This window comes from Rhopilema esculentum, chromosome 16 (genome assembly GCF_057945365.1).
Source record: "Rhopilema esculentum isolate cy_ngs chromosome 16, ASM5794536v1, whole genome shotgun sequence".
NCBI classification, from domain to species: Eukaryota; Metazoa; Cnidaria; class Scyphozoa; order Rhizostomeae; family Rhizostomatidae; genus Rhopilema; species Rhopilema esculentum.
In genome coordinates, this window is record NC_142830.1 from 653,341 (window position 1) to 670,918 (window position 17,578).

The 17,578-nt window shown below is 34.5% G+C and overlaps 1 protein-coding gene across 2 annotated transcripts in view; it reads left to right on the forward strand.

Annotated features, from left to right (window-relative positions):
* LOC135682135 (D-ribitol-5-phosphate cytidylyltransferase) overlaps window positions 1-17,578 on the forward strand; it is a 38,100-nt gene continuing 20,522 nt past the window's right edge. The window contains exons 1-12 of one of the 2 annotated variants that reach the window (XR_010515667.2): window positions 1-195; window positions 2,506-2,561; window positions 3,346-3,409; window positions 4,663-4,718; window positions 7,880-7,940; window positions 9,643-9,723; window positions 9,897-9,976; window positions 11,111-11,180; window positions 12,278-12,382; window positions 16,028-16,073; window positions 16,317-16,414; window positions 16,962-17,027. Coding sequence is in view for 1 of the 2 variants with exons in the window: in XM_065196876.2 (XP_065052948.2) it covers window positions 106-195; window positions 2,506-2,561; window positions 3,346-3,409; window positions 4,663-4,718; window positions 7,880-7,940; window positions 9,643-9,723; window positions 9,897-9,976; window positions 11,111-11,180; window positions 12,278-12,382; window positions 16,028-16,073; window positions 16,317-16,414; window positions 16,962-17,027 (873 nt within the window). In the remaining variant the exon portion in view is untranslated. The remainder of the gene's footprint in view (window positions 196-2,505; window positions 2,562-3,345; window positions 3,410-4,662; window positions 4,719-7,879; window positions 7,941-9,642; window positions 9,724-9,896; window positions 9,977-11,110; window positions 11,181-12,277; window positions 12,383-16,027; window positions 16,074-16,316; window positions 16,415-16,961; window positions 17,028-17,578) is intronic. The other variant, XM_065196876.2, reaches the window with a different exon arrangement.

Here is a 17,578-nt window from a genome sequence, read left to right on the forward strand (position 1 = left end):
AGTATAACAGCGACAACAACATTAACGGGGAAGAAATTGGGAAGAGACATTTGTTACTACCACAGAATAAACTTACCAGCTTAAAAACTACAAATATATTTGAAAATGGTTCTTGAAGGCATCGATTTTAGAGTTGATGCTGTTCTTCCTGCTGGTGGAATCGGGCAAAGAATGGGCTTAGAGACACCTAAACAGGCAAGTAGTTATCTGCAAATGTCAGAGGGGGTGCGTGCGGTGGTGTCCGGAAACCGTAGAACCGCCTGAAATTTTCGAAAAACCGTAAATCAGTGCAACAGTTTTTTCAAGGCCGACGAAACGTATTTGAAAATGGATTGGCCAAAATATCAAAGTCTTGAAAGAGATTAGAAAAGGCTGCCACCATGGTTGGCGGCAAGAAAATTTACTCTACTGTACTCCTTACAATACCCTATTCCTTATTTAAGTCGTCTGTATATGAAGTCTCGTCTATTGTAATGTTGACTTGAAATAGGAAAGGTCTTGCAAAATTTTAAAATAACCCTTATAATATAACGCTTTATGAAACTCTCTTTTAGACTTTAAAATTACCCAAAAAAGATGGAGGAGAAAAAACAATGTTTAATGAAAAAAATTAACATTGAAATATCAATAGAAGTACTATCAGCAAAAAATGGACGATTAAGCAATTTTGTACACTTGGATATGATTTTATAACTACATGTGGTCTTAATTTTTTTCGGAAATAAGGTGCCTTTAACGAAAGACTCTGGGTTTCAAAACTTTGAAACTGCACTGGACAAAACGAGTTCTAATAGAATTCATAGTTGCATCTAAACTTTGAAGTTTTCTTGATGAAACTTTTAAAGAACAAATCTGTATATTCTTTATTTCTCATATCCCCAAAAAATGTTCTATCCAGCAGCTGATTTCTCTCTTTTTGTCATGTTTCTGAGAAATTTTTCCTTGTGAGTCAAATTGTATAACAAATAGACCTTGTGAGCCAAATTTTGATCTTACAAAAAACGAAACTCCGTCAATTTGTGCTGGCACCAATTTATTCTGGATCAGGTTTCTCGATCTATTTCAAGCTTTTATTTGTTATACAATGACCAATTTCTTCGATCAAATTACCATATATTCAAGGGAATACTAGGCACCGTTACTTACAGAATGATATGCTACATTTCTTTCTACTTTTTCATAAAAATTTTTTCCTCTGCAGAAAGGTGGGGGGAGGGGGCGTGGCTCTGTTCTTAAAACTGCATAACCGCATGAAAATAATGCCATTTTCAATTTATCTGTAATGCAAAAGTACCTTGAACATCATCCTAGATAAGTTCAATTGGTTGATTTTTCTTTTGTGCATGCAAGCTGTAGTGTTTAGAGAGTAAAGCCCAAATAATATAACTGGAATTGAGTACAAATCAAAAGCAATGGGGCTGACATGTGACTAGCCCCTAAGCAAATTGATTAATTCAATTCAAATTCAACTCTTTTCAAATGTAACCAAGATAGTTACCCATCACCCTCTTCTTCAACACTGCTTAAATCGAATTCATCAGCCTCATCTGAATTCTTGTCTGCATCACTTGCACTGGGGCAGTGCTATGGGGGTGTGGGGGTGTGAGACCTTCCCCAGAGTTATGAATCAGTTTTTTATTGGGCAGATTTGGCATAATTGGTGGTGGTGTAATTAAAAAATTGATAATAGTTGTTGGTATACTTGATTGTATTCATTTTCATTTTGATTCTCTTTACTCTTCGGCATGTTTATATTTCAACTGTTAATTGGCAAAAGTGAGCACCAAACTCCAAATTAAAATGTTTAAGGGTTCTCAAGAATAACCAGGGCTGGTTGATGTTATAAAAATTCCTATATTTTGCTCCTGTTGAGTGTGCTGCCATTTTTATGGTCTTGTTTAACATGCAGTAAACAAGGAGCCAGCAAGAGGCTATGCTGAGTGACTGTAGCGCCTTGATAAATTTACTGACAGGGCATATAAACATAAAATAAAGGGACACTACAAAAGTGTTGTTGATTATGTTACTGTGGATATGTAGACAATGGAAGTGTTATTGACAGTGATACAATGGAAGACATAATTTTGGTTAGAGAATGGTCACTACACACTAGACATTAACACTGGATTTGTCAGGAAAAATCTGAAACGTTTACTTTGCAAAAAATGCAAAAACATTTGCATGGGTATCTGTGAGGATAAGAAGTTAAAGCAATCCTTCCCATGAATGCCATGAACACAATGTATTTATGAAATTTGTTATAAGAAATTATTTAGCTTGTGTTTTATTGGTTTTTGAGAAATGATAGCAAATATATTTGTGAACTAAGCAGTAATCATAATAAGTATGCTCAATTTTTGGAAGTTAATGGAAATAATCTAAGTTTCTTGGATTCAATTGTGGTTTGAAGGATTTTTAAATATCAAATTTAAAAAAAAATCTCTTCAAATATATTTTACATGATACTACATGAAAAATGATATTCCTGTTTTTTCCTCTTTAAAGTTTGTAAAAGTTTGTGGGAGATCACTGATATGCTATGCACTGGATACATTTGAAAGGTGACACATTTTTGTTTCATCAGCTCTGTCTGTTTTAAGTAAAACTTTCTCTTAAATGACATGAAGGAAAGTTTAGATATTTAAAAAAATGTGCAATAAAGCGAAAAAGTGATTGCATCTTGTTTTATAAAGTGGCAACATGATTTGATAAAATTATCTGAAGAACATCACAATGTACCTCTAAATATGGGAAATCAGTCAGATCTGATACAGATGGCCTGAAATATGATCTTGTGTACATAGGCTTCCCCCAAGTCAAACCATTGTTGTTTGGCCCTGGTTCTAATGATTATGAACTTTTATTGGCTATGTCTCAGCAATATCTTTAGCAAAATAAACTGACTTTTCATACTTCAAAATAATTCAACTTGTACTTTTTGCTCATGTTTTAGATATATGAAAATTCCGAAAATAAAGTTGTTTGATATCATAACTTTGCCACTCAATCTTAAGCTCCCTCAGTCTAGTACCAATCTCCCTTTAATATTTTGCCTTTTTAGGTTTTGCTTGTGCTAGAAGGTAAAGAAAGACTATAAACAAAAGTTGAAAACGGTCTATACCTACAAAGTATACAAAGAACAGAAGCCTGCAATAGTCATATCATTAAAAATAGTGTTGTCTATTATATTTCTTAAAAAATATTTAAGGAAAAACATTGATTTTGCATGGGAGTATGAACATATGGGAAGTTATTAAATAATAGTTAGGAGGTGTGTGAGATCATTTTGTATTTTGGTAAAATCTCCACTGATACCAAATTGAAAATGAAATGATTAACTTTCAGTGTTCCGTGGATTAAAAAGATTGCTGTTCCTGTCTCTAAAGAGTGGACATCGCACATGGAACAGGTAAACAGATGTGGATTCTGTTCTATTTTGTTATTGTCATGAAAGTATTCCAGTATATCTAGACTAAAATTAGCAATGAAAGTATTCACGCCTTCAGAGCATAGGTGTCTCTTAACAAATTAAGTTTTGTGTTTAGCTTATACATTTTTTTGCAAGTGCATTCAAAGCTTGTCGAATTACAGTTTATTGTAGAAATTTAGAATTGGTGCATTACTTGTAATGTCAATAACTTTTACATTTCTAAGCTATTCGCCATTTAAAACTCCCAATGAAATTACTCAACCGTGTGTTAAAGTTTTTTAAGATGAATTTTTGTGCAGTAATAGAGCTTTGTTTTACAAATTTGAATTTTGGTTGCTGATTAAGGTCCTTTTGAGTAAAAATCAAGCGTTTCATAACATACTCCCAAAATAACAAGTCTAATTATGAGCACCATTTGTGTCAATCTCAATTCATAAAGTTTTTTATATTCGACTGATTTTCTACCCTGTGACGTGGTATAATTGCAATGCATTGTACGATATGAATTGTGAAATTCCTCGTTTACTAACCTGCATCAAGCATGAAGCAAGCAGGCTCTTTGGCCTATATGATTTATGAATTCCTCACTGAATCAATCTGTTCCTCTTTTATAGAGATAGTCATAGTAATATTTCAGAGTTAAGCACACATAATGTTATAATTTTAAGGAAATTTTACCTTCTACTAGCCTATTATTTGGCTCGAAGAATGAATCATAAGTAGCAAGAATGATTTTTTGTGTCTTTCAAGCTTACAGTAGACAGTGTGTTTGGTCAAGGATATAACCATTGTAGTATTTACAAGTTTCTGATGAAAACGATATTTAATCTTTTTGTGTAAGAGAAGCATTGTTATTTCATGCATTGGTAGCCATTGTTATTCAAAATTATTTTTGGCATGTTTAATACATCATTATCTTTCTCACGATCCTTGACTTTGTACGTCAAGTGCTCTACAGCTGAGCTATCGGGTCGTGCTTTCAAGCCAACACCCAAGGTCGAGTCATTCACCCGCACTGCCCCTCTCTTTTACCAGTTACACAGGAGAGCCATCGCAGCTCCATCACAAAGTGCAGAGGACCTGAAGAGTGAGAGAGGACTGCTTATTTTCCCGCACTCTCTGCTAATTATCTTTAAAAATTCTGTTGCCTGTAATCATTGCCTTTATTTTGCAGCTTCTATCTAAAAAGGTTTTGATCTTAAAAAACCTAAATGTAAGTTTATTTTTTCAAGATAATCAAAGAAGAGGGATATTCAAAAATTGTGTTATGTGAAGGAAAGCATACAAGGTTTGTACTTAGCTGTACCATACAGGGCCGCCGGACGCAGTTTTGAACGGGGGGGGGGGGGGGGGGTGGCAAAACGAATAAAAGGGGCACAAATATTTTTTCCGAAACATTAGTAAGTGCCAAAAATGGTACAGATTTCACTGTAATTTAGACAATTACAAAAATTATGACACACGTTGGACATGATAATGATATTAATTTTCTTACTTTCATATTTAAACAATTTCGTCCCCCTTCGTATTCGCACCATCCCCACTTAAACAGAAATTCGTTCGCCTCCATGGAATTTTTTCTTAAAAGCTAAAAAATGTCATGGTTAAGCCATTTTCACGCAATCGGCTGAAGGTACGGGAACATTCTTCACTGTCACAGCAAATTTAATTTGCAACATTGATTAGGTTTATCTCGTCAGTCTTATGAACAAAATAAGTTTTTAACTCTCCTTAAACTTGATCCCGGGGGGCTCAGTCTGTTGGTAAAACGTATTACATGTGAGTTCCGTAAAACTCGAAAAAAGCTAGAATTCTGGGACATAGAATCTTGAAAACTGGGCTGCATTCTTAATCAGTCAGAGGAAACACAAAAAAGGGCAGGAATTTACTGATATGATGTTGCAGATAACTTTCTGTTTTTTAACTTGCCTAGTCATAAGTTTAAGAAAAATAATGCTTCTTACATGAATTGGTATCAAAAATTCCTGCGCAAGCTTGAATAATCTCAGTTAAAAGAGTTTCACAATTTTGGCAAAGTCACAGAATAGGGTACATTTTACGCATCCCAGAATCAGAGATAGGGCTCCAGTTTCTACTTTCAAGAACACACATGATATACACTGACTGTGCCCGCCGGGGACTTGACCGGACCTTTCACTAATGCGTTTGTTGCTGAAGACATACTAGAGAGTTTAAGCCTACTAAGGAAAATTTTCTCGCGGAACTACCAGTCTCCTTCGCAGTTGATATTGTTCATCACAGGAGCTTGCGCTTTTGCCTCAAGACCAAGTAAACATTTAAGGAATTTTCAATGAATGGTCCTCCAACAACGTCCAGAGTTATGTTATTTTACTTAGTTTCTAAAGACAGAATATCTGGCATTGAAAAAATACGTGTACGCAAAATATTTTTCAAAAAGCGGGCACTTTCTTATACTTTTTGCAAACAGGGGGGCCTGTGCCCCCATGGCCCCCCTGGCTCCGGCGGCCCTGTCATATCATCGCGTTTTTTAGAATTTGTGTAATCTTTTATCGCAATATCCATTCTTGCGTCAAATGGCAATGTAGCTTGTATAAACAAAGGTATTTAACTTAAGACCAACAAAAATTTGTCATAAAGTTCTGCTAGGTAGGATAACGTCTTTCTGTGCAATCTTGAAGATCCGGGAATGGTTCCCGTCTTATTCTGGCTGTGTCTTAGATTATTATAGATTTCTTAGAGATTTTCACAAATCCTTTTATTATACAACATCGTATCTCTGGTCTGAGATTGAATAGTCATACCACGGCTCATTCACATGAAAGCCCATGGCACTGCTTTCTCGGATGGGAAAGTTTCCCCTTCCTTTCAAATACCACAGGAGGCTTGTTTTGGTTGTCACGCGCTCACAGACCCTGAGTCTAAACAGGCCTCTGCTGTGACCAAAGTTTGCCATATGAATATGGTTCTGTAGTAGAGACACTTATTACTAGCCGTAATGTATTCTTCACAGTTCCGACAGCATAGCCTCGCTTCGAAAGTCGGCTTGCTAAGTATCAAGCAACACTTATTAGCAAGCAAGGGTAAATTCAGCTCAGCCAATCAAACGACTTCTTTATATTTCGGCAATTCTGCATATTTTATCGTCTAAGTCAACTATGTATGCCTGATCCTTCCTGGCTGTAAAGTAATTTCGTGATTTTTAGCATGTAGTAAATCTTTATTGAATTGCATACTTAATTGTTTGAATAGATATCTGTGAATAAGAAGAAGATATAATAACAAGAGTTTTGGTTTGAAACAAACTTGTTACCACTATTTTCAAAATATTTCTGCAAGGTCTATTAATTAACCAAGATGGATGAGCTGTCACAATATAAACAATTCTCTGATTGGTTGAAAATTTACTCTTGCTCAAGGCACTAAAATTTTGACCAAATCAAATTAATTTGATTCAATTTACATCTATTTCTCGATAGTTGCATTGTTCAGCTAGTTGTGCTCAGTTGATAAGTACCATTCAAGATATTTCATTTTATTTCAGAATCTCACAACATAGAAATTATATCTTGCAAACAACAATGACTATAGCTATGATTATAACAGGCTAAATGACCAAAGAAACAAAGATTTTTGGAACGAATTATTCAATCTTTCCATTTGAAGTAGTTGAGGTATAACAGTTGATTTTTGGCTGTTTTGCCAATCAGAACCAATTCTGAGCATTATAGCATCGTGGGCAAGGTGTTCCTACTTGACGCTATCCATTGTGATTTAAAAAATGTAAAACATTCATTTTTTATAAAATATTTAACACTGTTTTTCATAATTTTTCATTTACTTTTATTTAGGTGTGGCTTCTAGAAACTTAATTCTTGTTTTTATTTTAATTTTTTTAACTGTTGCTGTTTAATGCCTTTATTCAATATAACGTGTAATTTAACATTTAACTGTTATCGAATACCAGCGTTGGTGGTTTCTGATAATCGTCTGTTTAGATTTTTTAGTTATTTGGCTTCTTGCCAGCCGCAACAGCTAGCACTAGCACTAAATCGCAGTCTGTCATTTTTGAATGCCGTCTATACAGTTTTGCTTTTAACGGAATCGAAATTCGATTTCTTTAGCCTTCATCTACTTTTTTTTAAGTTATCTTGTACAAAAAATAGGAACGAAGGGATGAGATCGAGAAAACTCCAAAGGACGATATCGGATGGCGCTTCAAATTTAAGATCTCCTTTTTGGTAATGTTGACAAGACTAGCTTGAGACCGAGGCTATTTTGTGGTAACCGTGAAAGTGTATATTCAATTAATTTTATCAAATGGGTTAAAAATGTATTATGGCTGGAACTCAATGACGCACTTCAACAGCTGAAGACATTTTTGCTAATAATTTTCGTAGAAAGTTTCATTTTTATCGTGTATTTTCAAACCTAATCATTTTGATGCCTCTTATTTGTCTTCACCTTTAGACATAGAAGTATTTATGAAGGGGTAAAATCGCTAGAAGCGGAAGATGGCAGTCCTCATGTGGTGAGCTTGGTGACATTGCTTTTACAATTTAAATTTATATTTTGGTAACTCGGTACCTTTAATGTTTTTTAAATCATAATTAAAAACGCACATTCACGATCAAATTTTTTTTTAGAATTTTGATATAATTAAAGGTACCAAGTTACCACATTAAAGGTACCAAGTTACCTATATACAATTTGTCAAACAACACACGGGATCTCATAAAACCCTAGGCCCAAAAAGCCAGTGATCGAAAACACAATTTTAATTTTGCATGCAGCTAACATTTAATATTATATTCACAATAAAAACATTTATTGCCACAGCTCTTAATTAGTACATTATTATTGGCTGTAATAAATCGATATATGATTCTTTGAGAATTAAAAATCTTGTATCAACTCTCTTCCCATTAACTTTTTTGTCATCTATGTATCTTTGCTATGTTTATATTTTGTTTCTGTCATTTTTAAAACTTTAATATAGATTTCCCATTTCCAACTTAAATTTGCCTATTTATTGGAAGTATTTTCAAATCCAACAATCGGAAAGATGCTGCTGCTGTTCCATCCACTTTGCATTAAAGGCAATCTGTCACGACGTTGATTGATTATAAGAACAAAGGGATTTTTTATTGTTTCCAGTCCCCTTTTAATTTATCGCATTGTAAAAAAAAGGTGGAGCGCTGGAGTCGTGTTTAGGCTATTGTTCCAGCTATTGTTCTCGTTAACCATTCCACAACGAGACAGATTGCCTTTAAATTTTGCTCTTTGTTCAACTAACCATATTCGACATTTTCCGCAGTGTATCAGAATCAATGCATTAGAAATTCGTTCCCGTTCTATGGATTAGCCTTTGTCTTTGTTCAAAGGAGCTATCAGTTAGGTTTTTATCAAACCTCATGGCTTGTTAGACCAAAATAGACTCGTAAGAACAAGGTGCAAGATAGGTGCCTTGTGCTTACGACCATAGCAAGATTGATAAAAAATAGACAGCCTTTAGTCTCCTCAATGCTAAGGTTTTGTTATAAGGGGATTAGCGATAGTGCATTTTGGATTTTCGATAAATTGCTTCGCTATGGCAGAGTTATTTTTGTAACAGCTTTTTAAGTGATTACCAATAGTATAACATTATGATACTGAGAAGACGGCGTTGAAATTTATATTCCAATGTAGTTTAGTTATCATAGCGTTGTTGGAAGTTACAGAAACTTTGAATCTAAGACTCTCTCAACAAATGCAATAACTAAGATTTTGCTGTATGAGAAGATCTCCGAAATTAGCTTTTAAATGATTGATTTTAACTCAAGTGTAGATTTATGTCACACGACTAACTGGATATATAATAAATTCTGTAGTTCATTATAAATAAGTCAATTATCAGTCGTCATTTAGTATGCAAATACACGCTCATTCCTTCTTTCTTAATGAATTCACTTTATTCTAGTTAATTGTTCAAGCCTCGTCTTTTTTATTCTACGTTGTTTCAGCCAAAATTGAAGTCTTACCTTAAATTCTGTTACTCGGATGTATGTATTGATTTTTTGGATAGATTTCATATCGTATTCATTGCCACAAAACCGATAGTTTTTCAAAGATTCTTGTAAGGCATAACTTCATTTCGCATATAAAAGGTATACCCTGTTTTTTTCGTCTCACAATTCCAATCTTTCTTCTAGCTGTCTTTCATCTTTTTCATTAACGTATGTTTCTCTTCTCAGGTAATTATCCATGATGCCGTGCGACCTTTGATTGACGAGGATATACTTGTCGCAGTCGCAAAAGCAGCCAATGAACATGGCGTAGGTTTCATCTGTTTCTTATTGTTTGGTGCTAGAGTTGAGACATATTTTTAAGAGTTTTTATCTGTTATTTGTTATTTGTTAAGAGTCATTTGTTAACTAGGTTTTGGTTTTTTGATTCTTTCGTCCTCTGGCGAATTCTTAAATTTCACCAGTTTTTCATTTCATCGTAGGCAAGTGGTGCTGTTCGCAAACTTGTTTCAACCATTTTAGTTACCGACAAAAACGAAATGCTGGACCACTCCCTTGTTCGGTAAACATTTGTTTATTTTGCTTCCTGCCTTTACAATCGCCCATTCTCTTTTTCTATTTTTGAGCGTTGACCTTAACACCTGAAGCAAGCATTGTTTAGCTGTTATCTGAAGCAATCAAGGATCTAGAAAAAATGTAAAGCAAGGTTTTCAAACGCCTTAATGGAAGGGGCCTAGTATAGTCTGGCCTTGTCCACTGAATGCCGTTATGAAGCCAAAATCATCGGTGTAGTAATTTCTCAGTATCAAGATAACATTCAAAAATTCGAAGCCCTGTAGGAGTCTTTACTTAGCCTAATCCTTCACATCGGTAGAACTTTAAGGCGTTGAAATATAAAAAGTAATTTGATTAAGTAATGTGTATTTGCTATGCTGAATTCCTTTACTCAATACATTTTATCAGCGCATGGCTAAATTAAAGAAATGTTCGCGATTACGCATCGAAATTGAAGAAAACGTTGTCTGACTACGAATATTTGTTTATTCTTGAAAATACCTTTGTAGTATAAAAACACAAGATGATTTTTTAAAAAAAACAGCTTTGAAAGTCGAAGAAATCCCTCGTCTTTTGAGTACCCACAGTTCAGTTGAGTACCCACGATAATTGTATTGTCCCTTCTTTTTCGTGGACGTGTTTTGCAGCGGCAGAACGACATGTCATCAGAATCACGTGTAATATATCATAACTAATGCTGATTGGCTGGCGATTTGTAAGGTCTCCCCAGGCCTCGGAAACAGTAGAGTCTCAATCTATCATTTGCATTTAGGCACCAACCTAGTACCACTGGTTGTCTGATCGCCTATTTTACAAACTTGTATGACAGTGCGATGACTCAGCAAATCAGACAGTTTCATATCCTTTTCTTGACTTATAGACCCTTTTTTTAGTTTGATAGTTTGATACAATTGTATGATAGAATAAGGCAAGTCAGAATCCCTTATTTGCACATACTATATATATCAAACAAGATTAGTAAGGCATAAACTGGAACCATGTCATTTTCAGTCTTTTTCAAAATCAAATTCTTTAATTTTTTATATCTGCTTACGATAAACCTATAAAACACAATCTGAGTAAATTTCCTAAAATCCATTATCTCTTTCCTTTTAACTCTAAAAACTATTTTTTCTTGTAGATCAAAATGTAGAGCGAGTGAGATGCCACAAGCCTTCCAATATAATGTGATAAGTGAGGCCTACTTAAAGGTTGTGTCAATTTACTTTCATCAGCACATAAATCTTTTACTCAAACCTTCTCATTGTATTTTTTTGTGGTAGCATTATTTAGCAATTTGCATCTCCATTTGGTTTGTAAATGGTTTGAAATTAAAACTAATTTAAGTAGTTTTCATTTAGCTAGTCAGGTTAAATAAAAAACGATAAGAACCCAAGTTGAAAGCAGATGCAATATGATTCTTAGTGTTTCAAATCGGGTAATAAATCAGACATATGTGTCAAAGATGTAATGAGTTGAAGGTGAAGATGTAGGAAGGTGTAGGAGCCTGAAAGAATAGAGGGTGAATGAATTTTAGAGGCAAGACATTGAGAAGCTTTGCTTATCGAGCAGTGTCCTGGTCCTTTCTCTCGATGTGACCTCACCGCGTCATGATTCCTACACCTGGAATAGACATACAACATAAGACATAAGACATAGGACATAAGACATAAGACATAAGACATAAGACATAAGACATAAGACATAAGACATAAGACATAAGACATAAGACATACGACATAAGACATAAGACATAAGACATAAGACATAAGACATAAGACATAGAATTTTGATTTCAACCAACAACAAGGAATAACAAAGGATTACAATCAACGATAAAGTAAACCTAATTAAAACCAGTAAGTATAGTTAATAAATAAAGTAAAGGAATAGCAAAAAACTGGCGACTCCCCTCACTCTGGGTGAAATATTGGTCATGTCAAGGACTAAAACCACAGGATCTGTAGTCCGTGACCCTAACCACTGAGCCATCCTTGCAAATTGTAAAGATTCATTGATCGCCCTCCCTCAAGCGAGTCTCCCCTCTAATAAGCGACCCCTTGAAATGACCAAGGTTCCAGGATGCTCATTTGAGGATTGAGGGATACATTTCCCCACTGTTGTTCTACAAAGCAATAAGAGCCAAATAAAGGGTGCTGGAAATAAAATTTGATTTCATAATCATTAATGTCGTGCTTCAGGTTTCGATTTTTATTATTGTTTTTCATGAATAATATTTTGCGTCTGTTTTTGATTTCTTACTGATTTTCAATATTTGTGACGATTGTGTATATTTATTGCAATTCAGAGCTCTGAAGATGACTTTGATAATGGTACCGAATGTTTGCACCTTGCTCTTGAATACACATGGGCAAAACCAAAATTGGTTGAAGGAACAACAGATTTATGGAAGGTTTGTCTTCCTTTCAAATGCATTCTATCATACGACTTTATCAACACTACACAGTCAACATTACCACCATTATCCACGGAGTGAATCGACGTCTTTAGAAAGTGTGAATCGATGTCTTTAGGAAGTATATCCCTTTGCTCATTGCCTACGTTTTTAAGGATGCTTTGTTTAGCGGCATGAGACAGTTTTTCCAGCAACATTGTCTCACAACATAATAGACTTGGAGCTGAAAAGAATCGAGGATGCCAAATTTCCTTTTTCCTGCTTGATTATTGGTAATTCGCCTCTCTTTTTTACATACTAATATTAGCATCATTTCCCTTGAATTGAAATTAGCAGCATGAATCAATACCTCTTGATACCTCTTAGTGCTCCAATCAAACAATTCTTAGATATGTATTGCAATTTTCAAATTTCTTCTCCTCCAACTAAACTGGTCAGCTAATCATTTTTTTGAAGGATTATTCCCAGATAATTTTCCGATTTGCGATCATTGATTTAGTAAATGTTACCGATTTTCAGTAGACATTAATTTAGCTTTCAAGAAATCCAATTGATCGTGCATCGATTAGTATGCCTGAGGCTATTAGAAGCACCCTTGACAATAAAAAATCTGGGTTGCGTATTTATTCGCTTACAAAAAGCATTCGATACTGTCATATTCATGATCCTACGAGTCATGTATTCTACTGTTAAAACTTGGGTATCATTGGGTAAGAGCTACTACAATCTATTGGTTTCAGGCTTACGTAGCAGGTAGAAATTAGTATGTTTCGATAAATCTTTTGACTACACTAAACCCACACTTAAATCTCTACCACTATTATAATCACTGCGTAGAATAATCTTTTGTCAATTAATCTACGCTTTTTTCTGTTCGAAATCAACTGTGGCGTGTTTTAGGGATCTGTCCCCAGACACATCCCTTTCTTTGATCCATAAATGACTTACCTAGTGTTTCGATAAAGCCAAAATTCTATCTTTTTGCTTGTGACACAAATATTTACGAATCTTAAGAGATTTGAAGAGCTTAAAGAGCTCAAAGTTTGATAAAGCATTGAAATGTGTAAAAAGATTGCATGAGGCGAATTGACTCTCGCGTGATTAACTATTCTCCTCAAACTTGGTCCTCAAAACGTCTCCCTCAAGCTTGGTCCTCAAAATGTCTCCCTCAAGCTTGGTCCTCAAAGCATCTCCTTCAAGCTTGGTCCTCAAAGCATCTCCTTCAAGCTTGGTCCTCAAAACGTCTTCCTCAAGCGTGGTCCTCGAAACGTCTCCCTCAAGCTTGGTCCTCAAAGCATCTCCCTCAAGCGTGGTCCTCAAAGCATCTCCCCCAAGCTTGGTCCTCAAAACGTCTCCCTCAAGCTTCGTCCTCAAAGCATCTCCCTCAAACTTGTTTCTCTCTAGAGATAAAAGCAGAAACACAAGCAGAAGGAACTTAAATGCCAGTAAGGACGGGCTTGTCAGGAATTTTCTGAATGAGAAAAACTGGCTACCAAATAATCGATTTCTCAATTGTTTTACAGCTTCGGTATACTTAGCTGTAATGACTTTTGAGAACCAAGGTAAATGCAAAGTTCCACAAGCGAGTGGTTTTAGTGCATTACCTAAAGCTGACATGCTAATATTTATCTTGTTTTCTTAAAGCTCTTTGAAAACAGTCTTGCCGTTCAATTTTTTGATACATCTTTTGATACAAAGAAAAACTTATCACTTGTCTAAGAAATAAGCAATGCCTCTTGTAAAGAGTTCGAAGGAGTCTGCTATCACGATGAGACGATTACAAGAATTATTATAAATACGTAAAATTTCAATTAAAACATTTTGACGCAGAGAGACAAATCCGTAGCGACCATTTAACTGGTCTAAAAGCGGGATTTTTTATTCAAGCTTAAGCTTCTTGATATTTCGCATACTTATTCAACTGCCTTGCTCACGTGCAACAGCCCATCTGCTTTTCGGTTTTTGCACATTTTGAAGAAAATTGTGAATAATAAATTGAACTTTTTACGTTACAATTATTCAAAATCAAGAAAATGATTTTAAAACCTAAATATGTAAAACAACTTTGTTAAAAGATTTGCACCTTTTCCCACGTTTTCCAAGGAAACACATACAGCCCAGACAGAGATGGTTAAATACAGTGCGGTTTTATGTTTAAATTAGACCTCGTATTTCGTTCCTTCGAAGCAAACTAATCCCGGACTAATGCCAATGGGAAAACCTATTTTCCTAATTATAGCAAAGGAACAGAATATTTCATTGAAACCGAGAATATGTTCATACGAGAAATGGGCTGGCCCTTAAATGCAAGGCGATGGTGTCTCAATGAACTAGAAGAAATTGCCATGAGATTTAGATTCAAATACTGAGCCCGATCAAAGGGGATGAAATCGTCGTTTATACGTGTGTTTTCATTATGGTTGGCGCTTTGGGTGCTGTGACGTCACCACTCGCAGTTGTAGCTTGTAAGTCTAGTATAGAAGAACAAAAAATTTCGGTGAACAGTGTTTGAATAACTTAATAGAATGATATGGCATATGTTGCAAAATACTTGAATTTCACAGCATTTCTACAAGAAAGATGATCCATAAAACGTTACAGCTACATCCCATTTGCATTGAGACAAACTGATTAACTGGTAAATGGAGAGTTACATTCACTGACGCCTAAATCTAGAAAAACTAGAAATTATAGAAAAAACTAGAAATATAAAAAATAGAATATAGAAAAACTAGAAAAACCTGAAAAACTAGAAAATATTTTCAAAAAATTGTCTGATATTTTTACCACGGTGTATCCACAGTGTATAATATGAGTATCCAATATATATACATAAAAATAAAAATACCGTTATGATTGGTTATATTTTCAATAGGCACTGATTGGAAAACCTTTAGAGTCATGTGTTTCCATTTCTGATTGACCTAGCTTAGAGTTTTATTTATATTGTGATGTTTATCAACCTTTTTTAATACATGACACATTTTGTCATTGAAAAAATCGCGCCTGAAAACATTGCATAACTCTCCTGTAAAGAGGGTAGGATAAAATGCTTTAGTATGTTTCAAAATGTTTCAAAATGATCATCTTTTTCAAAGCCATTAGTATTTTTTGAACCACGGAAAAATTGATAACGGACTTGGTGTTAAATAATTGAAGTTTATGTCAAATGCAAAACAGTACTGTCTTCAATCGTTCGTCAGCCGATTTACTTTAGCGAGACCGGTAGACATGGTTACAAATCATTCTTCACTTAATCAAGAGAAAGAACCGAGTGCCTTGCAAGTATGGAATAAATTGCAGAGTGTTCTTACGGCAATTTGCAATGGCGAACGTTTAACTGAAAAGAAACTGCTTGACCATTGACGTATATCCGACGTTATTTGGTGAATTTTGAGGAAGATTTCTCTATTTTTTTTTAAATTCTCAAAATATGTTAGTTCTTGTAACATTTTAAACGAAACACTTTATCAAGCAACTGAAACTCCTTATTAATGTTTCATAATTTTTGAAGATTTCAGATTTTGAAGTATTTCTTTTTGCAAATGAATTCCTAATTTTTGTCACAAATTCCATGATCTTTTAACTGTATTAGATTCCTCAATTTAGGCTCTTTAGTAACATTTGTTTATCTTTCATCAGGTCACATACCAGAACGACTTGGAAACTTTTGAGAAAACGATAAAGGGTTTGTTAAATCTATCTGCTGGCGATCGTAGCTTATTAATCTGCCGTACTCCAATGTACAATAGATATGGTTCTCGATATTATTCACGTGGTATACGCTGCTATTTCTGCCTTTTACGCTTTGCAGAAAGCTCATATTTGTGTATTTTAGCTAAATTATTATCATTGTTATCACCTTGTGCGGGATTGTTCTGTTGATATCTGTAGCTATAAACCAATTTTTAATTAAGTATTTTTTTGGCAGAAAGAACAAGGAAGAATATTTCATTTTGGAATATTGAAAATGAAGCCCCGCCTTTTTGGAACCAAATTATAGAATTTTTTCATCATAAAGGATATAAAGTAAGCCACTTTATTCAGTTTCTAGAAACTAACATGGTAGAGAGTCTGTTATCTTGAATTGAGGTAGCAGAAGTTAAATGAGGAGGAAACTATTGTTTTGCTTATAAAATCTCATTAAAGTTTAGCTTAGTAAGCAGACGTTACATATCGATATGACTCTAGCTGATTGTGTAGCATGCAGAGGTTTGCTGAAGTACTGCAGTAAGACCTATCTTGTTTTATGATAATTGCTGTATCTGCTTCAAAGAATTAGTACACTGTACATCCTGAAGTGTTCTTTCAAGAAGAATACAGTGCATTTTGGTTTCTGTCCGATAGTTCTTCAATCACCCTTTTCCCTAATACGAAATTTCAATTGCAGATAGATTGAAAGAAGTTAAAGAATTGAATAGTTTATATTGCAGGATATAAATTATAGTTTATATTGCAGCATTTAAAGACACTCAAACAAAGTAGAAAATCCAGTTTCCAACCTTTTTATTGTGTTAAGCTTCCATTAGTAATTTTGGTATTGATACATTTTAATTTTCATTCTTTGGCTTCTTAGACATCAAAAATATTGAAAACAGATTGCGAAATCATTCCTTCAAGTGAAGAGTCTTCATCAAACTGTGTAAGATTCATGTTACTATTTAATTCTGAAATGTTTTTCATGATTTCAAGTAAGTTACTTCTAATAATTTAATATGTTATTACTTCTAATAAGCAACTTACCTGTAATAAGTTATTTCATAATCTATAGCCTTTTTCCTGGCCATTTTTAAAATAACCTGATTGATTGTCACGTGTCACAAGATTAAAAAGCCTTATTATCAGCGTTCCTTGGCCACTTTACCAGATATATTCCGGGACCTTTTAGCTCCCCAGAAAACGTTTTGAAAGACAAGTGTGATTTCTTTGCTAGTTTCTGCAAATTCCAATTTCAGAATTGTTTTCAAGACAGCCATATCCTATCAATCTTTGAAAAAGCAAGACTTTGGCATATTTCGTAACTGCGTCATGAAAGATTTAATAAGTACAGATGCATTTCACTAGCATGAAATAGAAGTAAACTTTTTTAAAGACAAATGTACTATAAAGTCCAATTTCATATCAAAAATCAAAATTCTTCATGACCTCCAGTTTGGTTTGGAAAATAGAGCCTTCAAGACTGACCAACTCATG